At 50.9% G+C, this 22381-nt stretch overlaps 1 protein-coding gene across 1 annotated transcript; it reads right to left on the minus strand.

Moving 5' to 3' along the window:
• Nucleotides 1-453: 453 nt before the first annotated feature.
• LOC103173350 (myosin-7-like) lies at nt 454-21821 on the minus strand. Its single transcript, XM_042346236.1, is given in 37 exon segments — nt 454-671; nt 1220-1354; nt 2493-2588; nt 2670-2774; nt 3057-3227; nt 3786-3911; nt 4383-4586; nt 4724-5032; nt 5231-5355; nt 5635-5800; nt 6734-6917; nt 8206-8402; nt 8986-9104; nt 9388-9514; nt 10028-10417; nt 10686-10776; nt 10935-11080; nt 11605-11781; nt 12006-12076; nt 12079-12247; nt 12724-12979; nt 13138-13274; nt 14039-14162; nt 14578-14695; nt 15155-15167; nt 15169-15243; nt 16151-16221; nt 16570-16879; nt 17395-17565; nt 17900-18049; nt 18444-18562; nt 18820-18958; nt 19219-19322; nt 19762-19860; nt 20267-20330; nt 20770-20862; nt 21709-21821. Coding segments are annotated over 33 exon segments (4914 nt in total). The 5' UTR covers nt 19321-19322; nt 19762-19860; nt 20267-20330; nt 20770-20862; nt 21709-21821; the 3' UTR covers nt 454-650.
• Nucleotides 21822-22381: the final 560 nt, after the last annotated feature.

Genomic DNA, 22381 nt, shown 5'->3' on the forward strand with positions numbered 1-22381 from the left:
ACTCCACACAAGCGCGAGAACCTGGGTTCAATCCCCGGGTCAGGGCGAAACATTGGGGCAAGTTTCCTTACCCCCCCCCCCCCCACACACACAGACACACACACACACACACACACACGTGTGCGCCTGTGTTTCCCGGTCAGTAGGGACCCACTTGTCAGTCGATCGAGGGATCGCTTTCCGGGGGTAATAATCCCTTTAATACAACAATAAATAATAATAATTCGGTCGCTTCAACCCCGCGGCCGTTTGTGGGGGCGTCGCCGGGCGGCGCGATCGGCTGCCGCGTTTCCCCCCCGCCAACTACACAGTCACTACGCTGTCCGGTGAAGCGCTTCGAGACGTGATCGGGCGCCGGGCCGAATGCAAGTTGTCGTGGTGCTTTTTCGTTGACCGTGTGCGTGACGAGAGCCAACGGGATTGGGTGCGGAATAAAGAGGGAGAAGACAGACGTAGGAGAATAAAAGGGTTTATTTGCTGTCCTCAATTGTCGAGGGGTTTAATTAGGGGGGAGAGGGGGAGAGGGGGGAGGGAGAGAGAGGGGGTGTCGGACGGCGACTGCTGTACGCTTTACGCCAGGGTCTGTCCACGTTCGAGGGGGTGTCCATAGAAAGAGAGAGCACGAGCGAGAGAGAAGAAACCCATTTCTGTTATTCCTCGTCCATGGTTCTCTGTCGGGGGAGAAAGAGGGAGAGAGAGAAGGGGAGAGGGAGGGGAGAGAGTGAGAGAGGAAGAGAGAAACAGAAAAATATGAATTCATGAACAGATCGTGGAAAGTTTGAGTCGGTCAGATACAGTGATGGGGGGATGCGCGAGAGTGAGGAGGGAGGGAGGGAGGGAGTGTGGGGGGTGAAGGAGTGAGTGAGTGCGTGAGCGTGTGAGTGAAGAAGGAGTGATGGAGTGAGTGAAGGAGAGGGAGAGCAGGAAATGGCCCGGGATACAGTTGACCATGTACCTCGCCGGTCACGTCTCTCTCTCTCTCCGTCTGTACCTTGGTGGTAACCTCCCTGGTCTTGGCTCTCTCTCTCTCTTACTCTTTCTCTCACACTCTCTCTCTCTCAGTCTCAGTCTCTCTCTCTCTCTCTCTCTCACACTCTCTCTCACTCTCTCTCAGTCTCACTCTCTCTCTCAGTCTCTCTCACTCTCTCTCAGTCTCTCTCTCTCTCTCAGTCTCACTCTCTCTCTCTCCACTCTCTCGTTCCCTCTCTCCGTGCGTTACCTTGCTGGTGACCTCCCTGGTCTTGGCTCTCAGTTTGTTGACCTGACTCTCCGCGATGTCCGCTCTCTCCACGGCCTCGTCGAGCTCGTGCTGGATCTTCCGGAACCTTCCCAGGTTGCTGTTGGCCTGTTCCTCCTGAGGGTCCCCAAACACGGAGAGGTGTCAAGCCCCGACTCCCTGCCCATTCCCAGGAACATTCAAACGAGACCACGTCCATCATCGGTCGTGTTTGTGATGCGCGGTGGCGTCCCACATGGGGCAGTATTGGTCCGTATCAATGACCCGGACTTGGGAAGAGGGAGCAACGCGTGATAGACTGGTAACGTGGGCAGACAGGTGGCAGCTGAAGCTTGAGGGGGAGGAATGCAAAGTGGTGCATTTTGAGAGGAAGAGTGAGGAGAGGCAATCGATATAAGCTGAGAGCCGGGCGGAGAGTACGCGAGTCAGGAGGCCATGATGAACCTTTACACAAAACGCTGGTGAGGCCTCAGCCGGAGACTGCCTTCAGTTCTGGGCCCCGCACTTTGGGAAGGGCGTCGAGGCATTGGAGAGGGCGCAAAGGGAATGAGGGGCTTCAGCGATCAGGAGAGGCCGGAGAAGCTGGGATTATTCTCCCTGGAGCAGAGCAGGTGAAGAGGAGACTTGGTGGAAGGCTTCAGAGTGACGAGGGGATTCGATAGGGCGGAGGAGGAGAGACTGCTTCGACTGGCGGGTGGGCCGGTAACCCGAGGACGCCGACTTTATACGGCTGCTAAAAGAAACCGAGGGGAGGCGAGGGGATCTGGAATGCTTGACCAGGGCTATGGGGAGAGAGAGCGCGGGGGGAGTGGGGTTGATCAGGGCTGTGGGGAGAGAGAGCGCGGGGGAGTGGGGTCCCCAGCAGTCAGTAGGAACCCGCTTGTCAGTTGATTGGGGGATCGCTTTCCGGGGTTAATGATCCCTTCAATCCCAATATTGTGGCTACTTCGACCCACGGCTGTTTGTGGGGACGTCGCTGGGCGGCACAATTAGCTGCGCCCACAAAACACACAGTCACTACACTTGATAGCGTGGCCCGTGAAGCTCTTTTGAGACGTCTCGACGATGCGATCGGGCGCCGGGTCGAACGCCAGGATTATTATTAATATTTTCTCCGCTCTCACTCTTGCCCTGGCCTCCTGTCTCTGCCAATCCCTTCACCCTCTGCCTCACCCCTTCCCTCCCTCCCTCCCTCCCTCCCTCCAGGTCGCTCCCCTCCTCCCAGGGTCCCTCCGCCTCTGACTCGGTCACTCACCGCCTCCTCCGATGATCTCTTGTAGGCTTTCACTTTGAGTTGCAGTTTGTCCACCAAGTCCTGAAGGCGATTCAAGTTCTTCCTATCTTCCTCAGACTGAAGAAGACAATAAAATCATCAGAGAGAGACTTGGGGGGAGTCCGGAGATGGAGTGAGTGTGAGAGGGACAGTACCAACCTGATATGTCAACTCTTTGACACGCCTCTCGTATTTCCTGACGGCTTTGATGGACTCTGAACTCTTCCTCTGCTCTCCTTCGAACTCACCCTCCAACTCGCGTACCTGGGGAGGGAGGAAGGGTGACGGAGAAGAGAGAGAATGAGGGGAGGGAGGGAGAGAGAGAGAGAGAGAGAAAGAGAAAAAGAAAGGCAATCATTCCTGGGAATTCAGCCCAGAGAGGGAAAGAGAGAGCTTCTCCCTCTCAATCTCTCTCTCCCACTCTCAACCCAACCCCACCTCAACTCCAACTCAGCCCAAACTCAATCCTAACCCAACTCAACCCCATCTCAGCCCCAACTCCACCCCACCTCAGGCCCCCCCTCGGCTCAGCCTCCAGACACTAACCCGAGCCTCCAGTTTCTGGATCTGTTTCTTGCCGCCCTTCATGGCGATCTGTTCAGCCTCGTCCAGTCTGTGCTGAAGGTCTTTGATGGTTTGTTCCATGTTCTTCTTCATCCTCTCCAGGTGGGAGCTGGTGTCCTGCTCCTTCTTCAGCTCCTCCGCCATCATGGCCGCCTGTTTACCCCCAACACCAACACACACATACACCAACACACACCAACACACACCAACACACACGCACCAACACACGCACCAATGTCAACAACAAGAATAGTCAACATCACCCCCAAACAGAGAGAGAGAGAGAGAGAGAACATTGTCAGACACAGATGGGCCCACACCAACCCCTCCTCTCCCTCCCAAATGATAACTTGTGTTTGCCCAACTGCTGATGGTGAGACGGGGCGAGCGGGGCAGCCAGAGCCCACTGAGCGGAGGGAGCAGACAGGATGTCGAGGAGCCGGGCCACGGTGGGCCTTGAAGGTGAGTACGAGGATTTGGAACTGGATCCTCTGGAGGATGGGGAGCCAGTGGAGTCGGGCGAGGATGGGGGTGATGGGGTCACAGAGCCCGGTGCGGGCGAGGACATGGGCTGCAGAGTTAGTTCTGGGTGATCTGCAGCCTGTGGAGGGAGTTGTTGGAGAACCTGACACGCAGGGTCTTGGTGTAGTCGAGTCCGGATGTAATAAATGTGTGGATGACTGAATAAATCCGGATCAACACTGGACTCACATCAGTGATGGCTTTCTTGGCTTTCTCCTCTGCATTCCTGCTCTCCTGAATGGCCTCCTCCACCTCCGTCTGGAGCTGAATAATGTCTGACTCCAGCTTCTTCTTCTGGTTGATGAGACCTGTGTTCTGGGCGACGAGAAACATGGACCAGGGTCAGCTGAGAACTTACCTCAACAGCCCTGGCCTCCCCTCACCAACCCAGCCCTTCCCAAACCTCCTCAACCACGAGCCAACCCCAACCAACTCAACCCCAATCCTCCTCAACCCCAACCCAACTCAACCCCAACGGTAAAGTGTAGTGACTGCATATTTTGTGGCGAAATGCCAATTGCACACAGCGATGTCCCACAAGCAGTCATGGATTGAGTGACCAAATTATCCGTATTATTATTATTATTATTATCATTTTGTAAGGGATTATTACCCCCGGAAAAGCGATCTGACCATCGACTAACAAGTGGGTTCCTACTTGACCCAACTTAACTCCACCTCAACCCCACATCACTCCCTGTTCCCCCTTTCTCTCTCCCCTCCACCCGTTCTCTCGCACCACCGCCACTCCCCCACCACCCTCGCCCTCTCTCTCGCCCCCGTTACCTGGGAGTGGAGCAGTTGAACTCTCTCACTCGTCTCGATCAGTTCCTGCTCGGCGAGCTTGCGAGTCCGCTCTGTTTGCTCGATGACGGCTCTGAGCTCCTCCAGCTCAGCCTGGAGGAGGTTGTTCCTTCTCTCCACCATCGCAATGTTCTCCTTCAGGTCATCGTTGCCCCTCAGAGTGTCGTCCAGATGGACTTGAATATCCTGTGGAGACAAATTGATGGTCAGATTCAGAGATGTATCGCAGGCCCAAGGTTCAGAGGAACCCCAACTCAACCCCAAACCAACCCCAACTCTACCCCAACTTGGGTGGAAGTGGAGAGAAGAACAAGGTCAGATACCTTCAGAGTGATGTGGAGCTGCTTGACCTGCTTGTGAGCCTCGGAGGCCTGGCGGTTGGCCAAGCTCAGCTGCACCTCCATCTCGTTCAGGTCTCCCTCCATCTTCTTCTTGACCCTGAGGGCCTCGTTCCTGCTCCTGGTCTCGGACTCCAGCGAGGTCTGGAGAGATTCCACCATCCTGAGATGGTTCCTCTTGGCCTGATCCATCTCCTCGTCCTTCTCTGCCAACTTCCTCTCCATGTCGGCCTTCACCTGGTTGAACTCCAGCTGGGCTCTGAGAATCTTACCCTCCTCGTGCTCCAGGGTGGCCTTTGGGGTTGGAAGGGAAGGTGGGAAGGAGGGATAGAGGGATAGAGGGAAGGAGGGAGAGAGAGGGAGAGGGAGGGAGGGGACAAGAGAGAGAGAGAGGTCACACTACACGCACATCTCAGAGCTTCACTCGCCTCTTGCACACACACACACACACATACACACACACAGCACCGTTTTGGGCCATTCCCTTCCTACCTCGGCCTCCTCCAACGCGGACTGCAAATCCTGCTTTTCCTGATCCAACTGTTTCCGGACCTTTTCCAGCTCGTGGATGCTCTTCCCGGTCTCTCCCAGCTGTTCCGTCAGATCCGAGATCTCCTCTGAAATACCAAAAGCCAAACTGGATTTAGTGTTTGTGTGTGTGTGCGAGTCTGTGTTAGGTTGAGTTGGGGTTGAGTTGGGGATGAGTTGGGTTGGGGTTGAGTTGGGGATGAGTTGGCAGAGGAAGGATGGGGTGACAAAGATAGTGGATTTGGGAGGAAATGGTTGGGTTTGGGGAAGAAGCGTTGAGTTTGGGGGTGAAGGATTGGGTTTGTAGACCAAGGATTGGGTTTGGACCAAGCTGGGGCCTGGGGGAACCTTCTCCCTCTCGTGCCCACCTTGCAGGTTCTTGTTCTCTCGCTTGAGGGTCTCCAGGTGGTCGAGTGACTCCTCATAAGCGTTCTTGAGCTTGAAGAGTTCAGTGCTGAGGGAGCGCGCCTCCTTCTGTGTCCCTTCCAGCTCACTCTGCGATTCCTCATACTTCTGTTTCCACTCCGACAGCACCTGTGAGTGTGAGAGAGAGAGAGAGTGGGGGGGGGCGGTGGGGGGAGGGAGACGGTGACAAGGAGGAGAGAGAAGAGATGAGAGCCAGTCAATAACAAGAGGTCACATACGCAAGAGTGAGAGAGAGAAAGAGAAAGAGAGAGAGAGAGAAAGAGAAGGGATGGGCAGCAGTGAGAGAAGCGAGAGAGAGAGAGAGAGAGACAGTATAGAAGGGAGAAGTGAGAGGCGAAGGTGGGGAGAGGGAGAAAGTGAAGGGATGGAGAGAGGGGGAGAAAGAAACAGAAAGTGGGGGAAAGTCAGCAACAAATTGGGGTGAGGGAGGAGAGAGACAGAGATGGAGAGAGAAATAGAGAGAGATGAAGAAAGAAGAGAGATGGAGAGACAAGGATGGAGATGGAGAAAGAGAAGCGGAGGGAAAGTCTGGGATAGAGAAGGAGAGACACACAGTGAGAGATAGAGAGGAGTGTTGAAGATGAAGAGAGAGAGATGCAAAGACACAGTGAGAAATGGAGACAGGAGGAGAGATGGAGAGATAGAGAGAGAGGAGATGCTGAAGATGCAGAGGGACAGATACAGAGAGGAGCATTGATGGGAGGAGAGGTGATGGAGACACAGAGGAGAGTGTTGAAGGATGGAGAAAGAGCGAGATGTAGAAAAGGATAGAGGTAGAGAGGAAATACTGAAGATGGACAGAGATGGAGGGACACGGAGACGCAGAGAGAGAGATAGAGAGAGGGAGAGAGAGAGTGAGGAGATGTAGAGGAGAGAGGGAGAGGAAGAGAGATGTAGCGATGCAGAGAGTGATGTAGGACCTTGTCAACGTTTCACTGCTCGTTTAGAGCGGGGGAGAGAGAGAGAGATGGAGAGAGAGAGAGAGAGAGAGAGGAGATAGGGAGGAGATGTAGAGAAGGAGACACGGAGGAGATGTAGGACCTTGTCAAAGTTCCTCTGCTTCTTGTCCAGGGCCGCGGCAGCAGCATTGGATCTCTCCACATCGATCATCAGGTCCTCGATCTCGTTCTGCAAACGGTGTTTGGTTTTCTCCAGCGAAGAACATTTGGCATTGACGGCCTCGACCTGCTCCTCCGCCTCCTGTAGCCTCTGGGCCAACTTCTTCCTGAGGGCGCGAGAGAGAGAGAGAGAGAGAGAGAGAGCGTGAGAGACGGAGAGAGGGAGAGAGAGAGAGCAGGAGAGAGTGCGTGAGACAGAGAGAGAGAGAATCCTGTAGCCTCTGGGCCAACTTCTTCCTGAAGGTACGAGAGAGAGAGTGCGAGAGACAGAGAGAGAGAGAGAGAGAGAGAGAGAGAGGAGAGTGTGTGTGAGAGAGAGTGGACCCTACAGGACTCCTCACCTCCCTCCCTCTTCCTCCTAGACTCTGCACCCCTCAATTCTCTCGCTCTTCCCTCCTTCCCTCCCTCCTACACTCTACAGCACTCCCCACCTCTCTCTCTCTCTCTCTCCCACTCTCTCTCCGCATCCCCACCCCGACCCCCCTCCTCCCCCCACCCCCCGACTCTCTGGCTCTGCCCTCGTCCCTTGTCCCACCTTTGTCGCTCTTTGGCCGGTCGCTGTGGAAACCAGACGATTCTCCTCCTAACGAACAAACTTTCTGCTCGTCTTATATGAGTGACAGGAAAATATAATCCGAGCAAAAAGCTTCCTCGGTCGAAGAAAGTCTCAGAGCAGGAGACGGGCGGCTTGGAGCTCCCTCACAGCCTCCCTTAGGACTGAGATACACACCCACAGCCAGTGGGCGGCGGGTGGGAGGGGGAGCGTGGGGGGGGGGGGGGGCGGGGAAGATGTGGGAAGATTTGGAAAAGGTTGGGAAGAGTTGTGGGGAGGTGGGTAGACTTGGGAAGAGTTGGGAAGGGACAGGAAACAGCTGGAAAGTGTTATACTGAGTTGAGGAAGAGTTGGGAAGGGTTGGGAATGGATACGAACAGACGGAAAGAGTTGGGGCAGATATTGTATAGAGATGGAAAGAATTGGGTAGAGTTAGGAAGAGCGGGAAGATTTGGGATGAGCTGAGGTTGAGTTGGGGTTGAGTTGGGGTTGAGTTGGGGTTGAGTTGGGATTGAGTTGGGGTTGAGTTTGGGTTCAGTTGGCAAGGGAAAGGAATAGCTAGAATGTGTTGGGAAAAGTTGGATAGATGATGGTTGGAGTTGGGAAGAGTTCGGATGCGTTGCATTGGGGGAAGAGTTGGGGAGGATTGGGGAGAGGTGGGGATTAGATGGGAAGAGATAGGTAAAGTGTTGGCAAGAGTTTGGAAAGGACTCAGAGAATTGGGGAGGTTTGGCAAGAGTTTAGAAGAGTACTGAAGAGTTGGGGAACAGTTAGGAAGGTTTGAGAAGAGTTTAGAAGAGTTGGGGAAGGGCTGTGAGTGTTGGTTACAGACGGGCACGTACTTGGCGTCCTCCAGCTCCTCTGTCCTCTGGATGGCGTCGGTCTCGTACTTGGTTCTCCACGTGGCCACCTCGGAGTTGGCCTTGGACAGGAGCCTCTGCAGCTCCCCCTTGGCCTCCTGTTCCTCCTCATACTGTTCCCTCAGGAGGTCAGCATCGTGTCGGGCAGACTGGACAGCGTGAGCTAGAGCATTCTTAGCCTGGTCAGAGAGAGGGAGAGAGAGAGAGAGAGTGTGTGTATGAGAGAGAGAGAAGCAAAGAGAGAGAGAGAGAGACGTCAGCATCAACACCAACACCGACAACACCAAAGATAACTTGCGTTTATATCAATTACAATAATCCCGGCGTTGGACCCGGCGCCTTATCACGTCTTCGAGACGCCTCAAAGCGCTTCACAGGACATACTGTAAAGTGTAGTGACTGTGTGTTTTTTTGGCCGAAATGGGGCAGCCAATTGCACCCAGCGACGTCCCCACAACAGTCGTGGATTGAAGTGACCACATTATTATCTTGTTAAGGAATTATTATCCCCAGAAAGTGATCCCCCAATCGACTAACAAGGGGGTTCCTGCTGACTGCCGGGGGCACAGGCGTGTGAGCTTGTTTGAGGAGTAAGGAAACTTGCCTAAGGTCTCGCCCTGTCCTGTCCCGTCCTGGAATTGAATGCAGGTCCTCTCGCTTACGAGGCGAGGGGTCTAACGCCTGAGCTACAGGACTCCACAAAGCCAATAACTCAGAGAGTGAGAGAGTGAGCCGGGCCGACATAATGGGCTTGTGACTTGCCTTGACCTCCTCTTCCAGCTGTCTCCTCAGGTCATCCACCTGTTGGGTGTAGGACACCTTCCCCCGGGTCAACTGAGATACAAGGTTCTCCTTCTCCTCCAGCTGCCTGCACAGCTCCCCTGGGACAGAGCGAGAGAGGGAGAGAGAGAGAGAGAGAGAGAGAGTGTGAGAGAGACAACTATATCATTTGTTTTGAGACAGAAAGAGAGAGAAAAACTGAGAGAGAAACAGAGTGTGAGTGTGACCAAGTGAGTGTGTATGAGTGAGGGGAAAGGGCTTAATAATAATAATAATTATGATCGTAATCCTTGCATTTAACACAGCGCCTCATCACGTTGTTCAAGACGTCTCAAAGCGCGTTCACAGGATACAGTGTGAAGTGTAGTGACTGTGTGTTTTTACCGTTCTCTGTTTGGAGACGAGCTTTCTGAGCAGAGAGATCGTTGAGAGTTCGCTGACCCTCCTCCGATTTCGTTCTGTATTCGTTCATCTGATCTTCCAGAGTTCTGCACATCTTCTCCAGGTTCGCCTACAAACACCCAACAATATAATAACCCGACTTCCAGTCAGTCACACGGAAACCAGTCACCGTGATCAGCAGTGCCTCTCTCGTTACACACACGAGCGTGGGAACCTATCACCATGATAAGCCGGGTGTCTGACACAGTTGGGAAGAGATGGGAAGGGTCGGGAAAGAGTTGGGTAGGGTGGGATTGTTGGGTTGAGTTTGGTTGAGGGGTTGAGTTGGGAAGAGTTGGCTTCAGTTGGGGTTCAATTGGGTTGAGTTGAGTTGGGTAGAGTTGGTTAGAGTTGGGTAGAAATGGGAAGACCTCAGAAGGATTGGGAAGAGCTGATTAGAGTTGGGAAGAGTTGAGGAAGAGTTTGGAAAGATTGGGAAGAGTTGACAAGAGTTGGGAAGGATTGTGAAGGATTAGGAATGGATGGAAAGAACTGGGTTGATTTGGGGTTGAGTTTGGTTGAGTTGGGAAGAGTTGGGAAGATCTGGGAAGAGTTTGGGAAGAGATTGACAGATGGGACTTGCCTTGCCCTTGACGATGTGCTCCATATTGGAGGCCACGTCATCCACCTCAAGCTTGAGTTCGCTCTTCTCCTTCTCCAGCTTCTGCTTGACCCTCTGGAGGTTGTCTATCTGCTCGCCCAGCTCGGCCACCGAGTCGGCGTGCTTCTTGCGGAGGGCGGACGAGGTGGCCTCGTGCTGGAGGGTGGCCTCCTCGAAATCCCGCCTCAGCTTCTGCAACTCGGCCTCCCGCTTCTTGTTCATCTCCACCTGGGCCGAGGTGGCCCCACCGGCCTCCTCCAGCCTCTCGCTGATCTCCTCCAGTTCCCGGGACAGGTCTGAACGCTGCTTCTCCATCTTGGCCCTCGCTGCTCTCTCGGCCTCCAGCTCCTCCTCCAACTCCTCTATCCTGGCCTGAGAGAGAGAGAGTGTGAGAGAGAGAAAAAGAGAGAGAGAGAGAGAGAGAGAGATCGAAAGGTCAGGGTTTGAAGGGATACGGGTCATGGATGGATAACTGGACTTGAGGTACAGATCAGCCATGATCTTACAGAATGGTGGAACAGGCTCGAGGGGCTGAATGGCCTCCTCCTGTTTCTACGGAGGAAAGGAAGGGAGCAAGGCGGAGAGACTGGGAGAGAAAGTGACCGAGTTTCGGGGCCTCGTGGCTGAAATCAGTGATTACCTGAAGTTCCTTCAGTTTTTTTGAGAGTTGCATTCCCAAAGATTGTTCATCCTCAATCTTACTGGTCAGATTACTGATCTCGAAATCCTTCCTAGAGACGGCGCGAGACAGAGAGAGAGAGAGAGGGAGAGAGGGAGAGAAGGTGAGGATCAGTGAGAGAGAGAGAGAGAGTGAGGGCCAGTGAGAGAGAGAGAGAGTTAGGTTGGGCGTGTGTGTGTTTGGGGGAGAGTGTGTGTGTGTTGTCCTCACTTTTTGAGCTTCTCCTCAATCTGCTGTTTGTCGTTCTCCAAATCCATCACGTTCTCCTGCGTCAGCTTCAGATCCCCTTCCAGCTTCCTCTTGGCCCGTTCCAGGTCCATCCTCACTTTCTTCTCCTGCTCCAGGGAGCCCTCCAGCTGTGCTCATCAACACCAACATCAACATCAACACCAACAACAAAACCAACACCAACATCAACACCAACATCGTCATCAACACCAACACCAACAACATCACCAACAACATCACCACCACCATCGTCATCAACAACACGAAGGCATGGTTGAAGAGGAGGGTCTTGAGCCGAGTCTCCGAGGAGGTAAGGGAGGGGGCGAGACGGAGGGACTGTGGGATGGAATTCCAGAGGGTGGGATTGGGAGTTGGGGAGATGGGTGTGAGGTGTGGAGTTGGGTGTGAGATGGAATTGGGAGATGATCATCTCACACCCATCTCCTCAACTCCCTCATCCCCCAATCTCCCAATCTCCAAACCACCTCCCAATCTGTGTGAGGTGAGGGGATGGGTATGAGGTGTGGAGTTGGGTGTGAGGTGAGGGGACGGGTGTGAGGTGAGGGGACGGGTGTGAGGTGAGGGGACGGGTGTGAGGTGAGGGGACGGGTGTGAGGTGAGGGGACGGGTGTGAGGTGTCCGTGTGACTCACATCGTCCACTTGTTGCTCCAGTTTGGCCTTAGCTTTGCTCAGGGAATTGGCCTTGTCCTCCTCCGCCTGAAGATCGTCCAGTGTTTGCTGGTGAGCTTCCTGAAGAGCTTTCTTCTCCTTCGTCAACTTGGCGATGATCTCATCCAACCCGGCCATCTCCTCGGTCAAGTTCTTCACCTGAGAGAGGGAACGAGAGAAAAGAGAGAGAGAGAGAAGGAGAGAGAGTGAGGGAAACCGCCAATTGGACACAAGGAAGGCCCCCAAACAGCCATTTTTGGCCTATTTTATTCGGGGGAATTGGACAGACCCACAGACACCCACACCCACACGCACACACAGACACACACACAGACCCATGCACACACGCGCGCACACACACACTGACCCACAGACTCGCTGACCTTGTTCTCGGTGGCGTGCTTCTCCTTTTCCACCTTGGCCAGCGTGAGCTCCAGGTCATCGATGTCCTTTTGAGCTCCGAGCACTCGTCCTCCAGCTTGCGCTTCTTGGCGGTGAGCTCAGCGTTCATCTCCTCCTCGTCGTCCAGCCTCTCGGTCAGTTCCTTGCTCTTGGCCTCCAGCATGATCTTGTTCTTGATCAGCTGGTCACAGCGCTCCTCGGCATCCGTCAGGTTGTCCTGTTCCTGTGGGCGAGAAACCGGGGACGGTCAGGGAGATTGGGGGGGGGGGGAGGGCTGTGTCCATCTCCATCATCATCTCCTCCATCACCATCATCATCACCCCCATCCTCGCCCGACCCCACTAACGTCAGGCGAGCCTTCAGCCACTCTGCCCCCACCCGCAGGACCTCCATCCATGGGACGACCTCCCGACGTGAACACACATGGAATTGTGTTGTTGTTGTCTCTGTGTGCGTCTGTGTTGGTGGCAGTGAGTGTGTGTCCGTGTGAGTGTGAGTGTGTGAGTGTGTGTCCGTGTGTGAATGTGTGTGTGTCCGCGTGTGTGAGTGTGTGAGTGTGTGTGAGTGTGTGTATCTGCGTGTGTGAGTGTGTCCATGACTCTTTCTCTCACACTCCCTCTCTCCCTCTCACACTCCCCCTCTCTCTCTCTCTCTCCCTCTCACACTCCCTGTCTCTCTCACACTCCCTCTCCTTCTCACCGACTGGACTTGGAGGAGGAGGTCGTTCTTCTCCTGGAGGAGGGAGACGGTTTTCTCCTCCAGTTCCTTCCTCCGGGTCTCGGATTTTTCCAGGGCCTCCTTCAGCTTCAGGAATTCCTCCTTCATGTTGGCCATCTCCTTCTCCGTCTCCGCGGACTTCAGCAGAGGTTTGATCTTGAAGAAGAGCTTCATCCAAGGCCAGTTCTTCACCCCCATGAAGGCTCGGATATTCCACTGGATCACGAGGAGGGCATCCCTGGCGAGAGAGAGAGAGGGAGGGAGGGAGAGAGTGTGAGAAAGTGTGTGTGAGAGAGAGAGGGAGGGAGAGAGAGAGAGACTCCTGAGCTACAGGGGTTGTGGGGTGTGAGGGGGAGCGGTCTAACCCCTGAGCTACAGGACCTCTCTCCCAATTACCTGCGTTCCACAATCCTCTTGAACTCAATCCTCATGAGGAGACCACGAGACTGAGCCTGGATCCGGGTGATAATTCGGGCCAATCGCTCGTCTCTCAACTCCTCCAACTGCCCGAGAAGTCCGGCCTTGAAAAACACCTGTGGACCCGAACCGAGAGAGAGACCTTCACCAACCGATATCGATTATACATTGGAAGATTGTCGGAGGGGCGAAGTTTGTCTTACAACACACACACACACACACACACAGACACACACACACACAGACAGACACAGACACACACACACAGACACACACACAGACACAGACACACACAGACACACACACACACACACACAGACACACACACACACAGACACACAGACACACACACACTCAGACACACACACACAGACACAGACACACACACACACACACAGACACACACACACAGACACACACACACACACAGACACACAGACACACACACACTCAGACAGACACAGACACGTACGCACACACACAGACACACACACACACACAGACACACACACAGACAGACACAGACACGCACACACGTACACACACGCACACACACATACAAACACACACACACGCACGCACACGCACGGCATGTACCGTAAAGTGTAGTGACTCTGCGTTTTGTGGGCGAGACAGAGAGTGGGACAGACACAGAGAGACAGCGAGAGACCGAGACAGAGAGAGACACAGAGACAGACACAGAGAGAGACAGAGAGAGACAGAGACACAGAGAGAATGAGAGAGACACAGAGAGACTGAGACACAGAGAGAGACTGAGACACAGAGAGACTGAGACACAGAGAGAGACTGAGACACAGAGAGAGACAGAGGGAGAGTCACAGAGTGACACAAAGAGTGACAGAGAGAGAGAGGGACAAACCTTGGTGTGACCGAACCTATACTGAGTGTGGTCGATGTCCAAACTCCCCAATAACTTTTCAGCGCCTTTTTTGCTGTCGATAAATTGTCCCTCTGGAATAGCGGAGGGATTCAGGATACGGTATCTGCGCAGGGACGAGAGAGAGAAAGAGAGAGAGTGTGAGAGAGAGCGTGAGAGTGTGTGAGAGAGAGAGAGAGAGTGTGAGAGAGAGAGAGTGTGAGAGAGAGCGTGAGAGGGAGAGATCGTGAGAGAGAGAGTGTGTGAGAGTGTGAGTGTGAGAGTGAGAGAGAGTGAGAAAGAGTGAACGTGTGAGAGAGTGTGTGAGAAAGTGAGAGAGTGTCAGAGAGAGAGAGAGAGAGCGTGAGAGAGACAGAGGGAGTGAGAGAGAGAGAGTGAGAGAATGAGTGTGAGAGAGCGTGAGAGAGAGAGAGTGTGTGAGAGTGAGAGAGAGAGAGCGAGAGAGAGAGGACTGGAGAGAGAGAGAGACGGAGGCTTGGAGAGAGAGGGGGAAGGGGAAAGGGGTGAGAGGAGAGATGTACCTCTGTTTGAAATCTCCGTACAGAATCCTGTTGGGAAAACCTTTCCGGCAAATCCTGATGCCCTCCAGGACTCCATTACACCTCAACTGGTGCATAACCAACGGGTTGTCCATCATCCCTGAGAGGGAGAGAGAGAGAGAGAGAGAGTGTGAGAGAGACACAGAGAGAGAGAGAGAGAGAGTGTGAGAGAGACAGAGAGAGAGAGAGAGAGTGTGAGAGAGACACAGAGTGAGAGAGACAGAGAGAGACAGAGAGAGTGAGAGAGACAGAGAGAGAGAATATTATTAATTATTATTAATTATTGAGAGAGAGAGAGAGAGAGAGAGAGGAGAGAGAGAAAGAGAGAGAGAAAGAGAGAAAGAAGAGAGAGATTAGTATTAATTATTCTGAATTATTCTGAATAATTATTATTTATTGAGAGAGAGAGAGAGAGAGAGAGAGACAGAGAGAAACAGAGAAAGACAGAGAGAGATTATTGAGAGAGAGAGAGAGAGAGAAAGAGAAAGAGGAAAGAGAGAGAGGAGAGAGAAGAGAGAGAGAGAGATGAGTATTAATTATTCTGATATTGAGCACAAACCCGGTTCCTTTTTTCTCGTTGGGAATCAGACAGCGAACAAAATGTGGGTGAGTTGTCCTCAGGTTAGTCATCAACTTGTTCAGATTCTCCTAATGTGGATAATATAATAATATATAATAATAACATATAATATATAATAATAATATATAATAATATATAATAATATAATATATAATAACATATAATATAATAACATATAATATATAATATGATATATAATAATATAATATATAACAGTGTGTAATATATAATATATAACAATATATAATATATAACAATATATAATATATAATAATGTTATAAATATATTATATAATAATAATAATATAATATATAATAACAATAATACAATATATAATAATATAAGAATAGATAATAATAATATAATATATAATAATAGTCATCAACTCATTCATATTCTCCTAATGTAGAGAGAGACAGAGACACAGATATATAATATTAATATTAATAATATAATACCATATAATAATGTATAATAACATAATATGATATAATAATATATCATAAGAATATATCGTAATATACTGTATAATGATAATATATAATATAATATGTAATATATTATATAATAAAATATAATGACAATAATATATAATACGTAATGTATGATATTTAATAATAACACTGTGTGTGTCTCACACTCTGTGTGTGTGTCTGTGTCTGTGTGTCTGTGTGTGTGTGTGTGTGTGTGTCTGTGTGTGTGTGTCTGTGTGTGTGTGAGTGTGTGTATGTGTGTGTGTGTGTGTCTGTGTGTCTGTGTATGTCTGTGTGTGTGTGTGTGTCTGTGTGTATGTGTGTGTGTGTGTGTGTCTGTGTGTCTGTGTTTGTGTGTGTGTGTGTGTGTGTGTCTGTGTGTATGTGTGTGTGTGTGTGTGAGTGTGTATATGTCTGTGTGTGTGTGTGTGTGTGTGAGTGTGTATGTCTCACACTGTGTGTGTCTGTGTGTGTGTGTGTGTGTGTGTGTCTCACACTCACCCTGTGCAGGGCTGACACTGTCTGGAACGAGGAACCCTTTTTCTTTGCCCCTTTCCCCTTCGTCTCGGAAGCTGGGAAAACCAGACGCCAACAATAACATCCCGTCGTCGAGACGTTCTCAAAGCGCTTCGCGGGACACACCGTCAAGTGTAGTGACTGAGTATTTCGGGGGCCAAACGCGGCCGCCGATCGCGCCGCCCGGCGACGTCCCCACAAACAGCCGCGGGGTGAAGGGACCGAATTATTATTGTTTTTTTTTTCTTGAAGGATTATTATTGTGTGGGTCTAACCCCTGAGCTACAGGGGCTGTGGGGTGCGAGACGAGGGGTCTAACCCCTGAGCTACAGGACAAGATCAGAGCGATGGAGAGGTGGGGAAATGGAGCGATGGGGAGACAGTGACAGGATGACTTCACTTACCCGAATCGGCCCCAGCGTAATTTATGAAGAGTGTGGCCAACATCTTCATGGAGGATTTCTGGTACAGTCCCACCACCGTCTCATTCAGAGGGTCCTTATTCTTCTGCAGCCACCCAGAGATATTGTAGTCCACTGTCCCCGCATAGTGGACCAGAGCGAAGTGGGCCTCAGGCTTTCCCTTCACTATACGAGGCTTCTGGAAGTTGTTGGATTTCCCCAGATGATTGTCGTACAGTTTGGCCTTGAAGGTCTGGTCACTGGCCTTGGGGAACATGCACTCTTCCTCCAGAATGGACATGATTCCCATAGGCTGTGAGCGAGAGAGAGAGAGAGAGAGAGTGAGTGTGAGAATGTGTCTGAAAGAGAGTGAGAGAGTCTGTCAGAGAGAGAATCACGGGATGAATTGAGGTGTGAGAGGGAGATGGATAGATTCAGGACTGGAGAGAGAGAAAGACAAAGAGAGACACAGAGTTGGGGTAGGGTTGGGGTTGAGTTGGGGTTGGGTTGGGTTGAGGTTGAATTGGGTTGAGCTGTGGTTGAGTTGGGGTTGGGGTTGAGTTGAGGTTGAGGTTGAGTTGGGGTTGAGTTGGGGTTGGGGTTGGGTTGGGGTTGAATTGGGTTGAGCTGTGGTTGGGTTAGGGTTGGGTTGGGGTTGAGTTGGGGTTGAATTGGGGTTGGGATGGTCTTGGGGTTGAGTAGGAGTTGGGTTGTGGTTGGATTGGGGTTGGGTTGAGTTGGGTTGGGGTTGAGTTGGTTTGGGGTCGAGTTGGGACACAGACACACACACGTTATGAGGAGAGCGCGGTCTCCTTGTGGAGCTCTAACCTTCTCGATGAGGTCGATACAGGCCTGAAGGTCCATCCCAAAGTCGATGAACTCCCACTCGATGCCCTCCTTCTTGTACTCTTCCTGCTCCAGCACAAACATGTGGTGGTTGAAAAACTGTTGCAGTTTCTCGTTGGTGAAGTTGATGCAGAGCTGCTCGAAGCTGTTAAACTGCGAGAGGGGGAACGAGAGAGAGAGAGAGAGAGAGAGGGGGGAGAACGAGAGAGAGAGATTGTGAGAGAGGCATAGAGAGAAAGAGAGAGAGAGAACGAGATAGAGAAATAGAGAGTGTGTGAGAGAGAAAGTGTGAGAGAGAGAGAGAGTGTGAGAGAGAGTGAGAGAGAAAGAGTGTGTGTGAGAGAGCGTAGGCAGAGAGTGAGGGACGGGGCGTGAAAGAGTGTGCGCGCGTGTGACTGAGGAAGACGGAGAGAGAGAGAGAGAGAGAGAGAGGAGAGAATGGAGGAACGAGAAAGAGAGAGAGAGAAAGAGAGCGAGAGAGACGTACATCAAAGATCTCAAATCCTGCGATGTCCAAAACACCGATGAAATGCTGTCGCGGAAGTTTGGTATCCAAACTCAAGTTGATTCTCACCACCATCCAGTTAAACATCTTCTCGTAGACCGACTTAGATAGAGCTCCGACCGCATAATACACCTGAGAGAGAGAGGGGCAACGAGAGAGGGGGAGAGGGGGAACGAAAGAGACGGCGTCGTGAAAATATTACCCAAACCGTGTTCTGCCGCTGCGTGTGACGTGACCAGAGGTGTGAGTGTGAGAGAGGGAGAGAGAGAGAGAGACAGACAGAGGGATAGATGGATAGAGAGAGAGAGAAATAGGATGGATAGAGAGAGAGATGATAGATAGATAGAGAGAGAGATGATAGATAGATAGATAGAGAGAGAGAGAGAGAGAGAGAGAGAGAGAGAGATAGATAGATAGATAGATAGATAGATAGATAGATAGATAGGTCTGTGAGTGTGTGCGTGTATGAGTGTGTGTGTGGGTGGGTCTGTGAGTGTGTGTGTGAGTGTGAACACGGTACGTTTACCTGTTGGACAGTTTGGCCCTTGGTCACGTACTCATTCCCGACCTTGACCCGAGGATGACACAAACCTTTCAGGAGGTCAGCGGAGTTCAGGCCCATGAGATAAGCTGCTTTGTCAGCCTCTGTCAACAACAACAACAACAACAACAAGTTACATTTGGGTATTATTCCACGTCGGGAGGACGTCACATGGCGCTGGACAACAACAGACAAGGTTGGGGTTGGGGTTTGGGTTGGGGTTGAGTTGAGTTGGGTTTGAGTTGGGATTGAATTGGGGTTGAGGTTGGATTGGAGTTGGATTGGGGTTGGGTTGGGGTTGGGTTGGGGTTGGGGTTGGGTTGGGGTTGGGTTGGGGTTGGGGACACAGACACACACTCACCCTCAGTGCCATCGGGCTCCGCCTGTTCCTCTCGTTGCTTGGTCTTGAACTTCATGTTTCCGTGGTGCATTATGGCTCCCGTCAACTTATAAATCCCGTTCTTCTGCTCTTGGGTGAAGCCGAGGACGTCAAAGGCACTCTGGGGGGGGGGAGCGGTGCGGGGTGGGGGGGTGGGCGGTGGAGAGAGAGAGTAATAATAATATAATAATAATAATAATAATATTCCCTGAATTTGATGCAGCCCCTAATCCCTACACGGATGGGCCCTAATGTCGTTTTGTTGTTCGTGTTCTTGTCTTCATCACTCACGTGGAGTGACTGTGTGTCTTGTTGTGCGTGTGTGCGAGCGTGTGAGCGCGCGCGCGTGTGTGCGAGAGTGTGTGCGGGTGTTACACTCACATCCGTTGCCATTAATTCTTCCTTATCATCGATAGAAGCCACAGTTGTCTCCCCCTGAGAGATGAAGGCGTAATCATAGGGGTTGTTTGTGATCAGCAACATTTCTGCGAGAGAGAGAGAGAGAGAGAGAGAGTGTGAGAGAGAGAAAGAGAGAGAGGGAGAGAGTGTGAGAGAGAGAAAGAGAGAGAGGGAGAGAGTGTGAGAGAGAGAGAGAGAGTGTGAGAGAGAGAGACAGTGAGAGAGAGAGTGAGAGTGTAAGAGAGTGTGTGTGTGAGAGAGAGAGAGAGAGAGTGTGAGATAGAGAAAGAATGTGTGTGAGAAATAGTGAGAGTGTAAGAGAGTGTGTGAGTGTGTAAGTGAGAGAGAGAGTGAGAAAGTGAGAGAGTGTGAGAGAGAGATAGTGTGTGTGAGAGAGGAGTGTGTGAGAGACAGAGAGAGAGAGAGAGAGAGAGAGAGGGAGAGTGTGAGAGAGAGAGTCTGAGAGTGTGTGCGAGAGAGAGAGAGAGTGTGAGAGAGAGAGAGAGAGAGAGAGAGAGAACGTACCGAGCAGTTCGGGTTTTTGCTGAGACAGGATCTGGTAGAAGATGTGATAATCTCTCTCCGCTCTCAGCTGGAAAGTGACCCGGGATTTCTCCAGGAGATCTGAGGGCAGGAGATCAATAATCAATCGATCAATCAACCAATCAGACAGTCAGTCAATGATCAATATCCAATAGTCAATCAATCAGTCAGTCAATAAAATCAATGAATCAACCAATCAATCCATTGATATTAATAGGTTAATCACTCACTCACTCACTCACTCACTCAATTACTCAATCAATCAATGAATCAGTCAGTCAAACAAATAATAATCAATCAATGATAATAAATGGATCGATCGATCAGCATAGTTGTGTGACACCGTATTATTAGGGTTGAATGAGGGAAAGAGAGCGGGTGAGGGAGGGAGAGGGGGAAGAAGAGAGGGAGGGAGAGAGGGATGGAGGGAAGGAGAGAGAGAGAGAGAGAGAGAGACAGAGAGAGAGGGCGTTGATCAATAACTCACACGTCTCGATATCGGCTGAAGCTAATTTTCCATTCGCTGCAAAATGGATTCGGATAAATTTTCCCTGTGAGAAAAGCAATGGATTATCGGCCAATCGTCAATCAATCAATCAATCAATCAACCAGTCAGTCAGTCAATAACCCACAGTCAGTCAATAACCAATAGTCAGTCAATAACCAATAGTCAGTCAATAACCAATAGACATTCAATCAATAACCAATAGTCAGTCAATAACCAATAGTCAGTCAATCAATAACCAATAGTCAATCAATAACCAATAGTCAGTCAATAACCAATAGTCAGTCAATAACCAATAGACATTCAATCAATAACCAATTGTCAGTCAATCAATAACCAATAGTCAGTAACCAATAGACATTCAATCAATAACCAATTGTCAGTCAATCAATAACCAATAGTCAGTCCAGTCAATCCGCTCACACTCTCTCTCTCTCTCTCTCGCGCTCTTGCGATCGATTGATCGATTGATCGATTGGACTCACGAATCGGGACGAGTTGTCGTTACGAAGGGTCTTCGCGTTCCCAAATGCTTCCAGAGCCGGATTGGCCTGAATGATCTGATCCTCCAGCGTTCCCTGATCCCCAACAGCACTCCATCATCATCACTCCCTCACTCCCCCACTCACTGTCTCACTCACTCACTCACTCACTCACTCACTCACTCACTGTCTCACTCACTCACTCCCTCACTCACTCACTCACTCACTCACTCACTCACTCACTCACTCACTCACTCACTCACTCACTGTCTCACTCACTCCTCACTCACTCACTCACTCACTCACTCACTCACTCACTCACTCACTCACTCACTCCCCCCCTCACTCACTCACTCATTCACTGTCTCACTCACTGTCTCACTCACTCACTCCCTCACTCACTCACTGTCTCACTCATTCACTCACTCACTGTCTCACTCACTCACACACACACTCACTCACTCACTCACTCACACACTCACTCACTCACTCACTCACTGTCTCACTCACTCACTGTCTCACTCTCCACCCCCACTCACTGTCTCACTCACTCACTCACTCACTGTCTCACTCACTCACTCACTCACTCACTCACTCCCCCACTCACTGTCTCACTCACTCACTCCCTCACTCACTCACTCACTCACTGTCTCACTCATTCACTCACTCACTGTCTCACTCACTCACACACACTCACTCACTCACTCACACACTCACTCACTCACTGTCTCACTCACTCACTCACTCACACTCACTCACACTCACTCACACACACACACAGACGGACAGAGATACACACACAGACACACACAGACGGACAGAGGTACACACACAGACGCAGACGGACAGAGGTACACACACAGACACACAAGACGCAGACGGACAGAGGTACACACACAGACACACACAGACGCAGACGCAGACGCAGACGGACAGGGGTACCTTCCCCGCCCGGTCCTGCTGCTCCTTCTTCCCCCCGACAGCGGCGATACTCGCGAAGTACTGGATGACCCTCTTGGTGTTCACGGTCTTCCCGGCCCCGGACTCTCCGCTGTGTGTGACCCCCAGAGACACGCGGACGTTATATCATCGTCAACACAGTAATTAATGGTCAATAACAATAACCAACAACGATAATTAATCAATAATAATCAACAATAATAACCGATAATAATTAATCAATAATAATCAATAATAATAATAATTAATAATGATTAATCAGTTATAATCACCAATAATAATCGATCATAATTGATCAATAATAATCAATAATAATAATTAATCACTAACAATAACCAATAATAATTAATCACTAACAATAACCAATAATAATTAATCAATATAATCAATGTTGTTATTGATTATTGATCGCTCTGATTGATATTTTCTTCCCGTTTCCGCAGATCGCGAAAACCAATCAATTCTCATCACGTGAGTGACAGTCACTTCACCACCACGAGAACGAGAGGGAGAGAGAGAGAGACTGAGAGAGAGAGACTGAGAGAGAGAGAGATACTGAGAGTGAGAGAGAGAGAGAGAGAGATGAGAGAGACTGAGAGTGAGAGAGAGAGAGCAGAAAGAAAGTAGAGACAGACAGAGAGAGACTGAGATTATT

Source organism: Callorhinchus milii, unplaced genomic scaffold, assembly GCF_018977255.1.
Source record: "Callorhinchus milii isolate IMCB2004 unplaced genomic scaffold, IMCB_Cmil_1.0 Scaffold471, whole genome shotgun sequence".
In the NCBI taxonomy this organism is placed as follows: Eukaryota; Metazoa; Chordata; class Chondrichthyes; order Chimaeriformes; family Callorhinchidae; genus Callorhinchus; species Callorhinchus milii.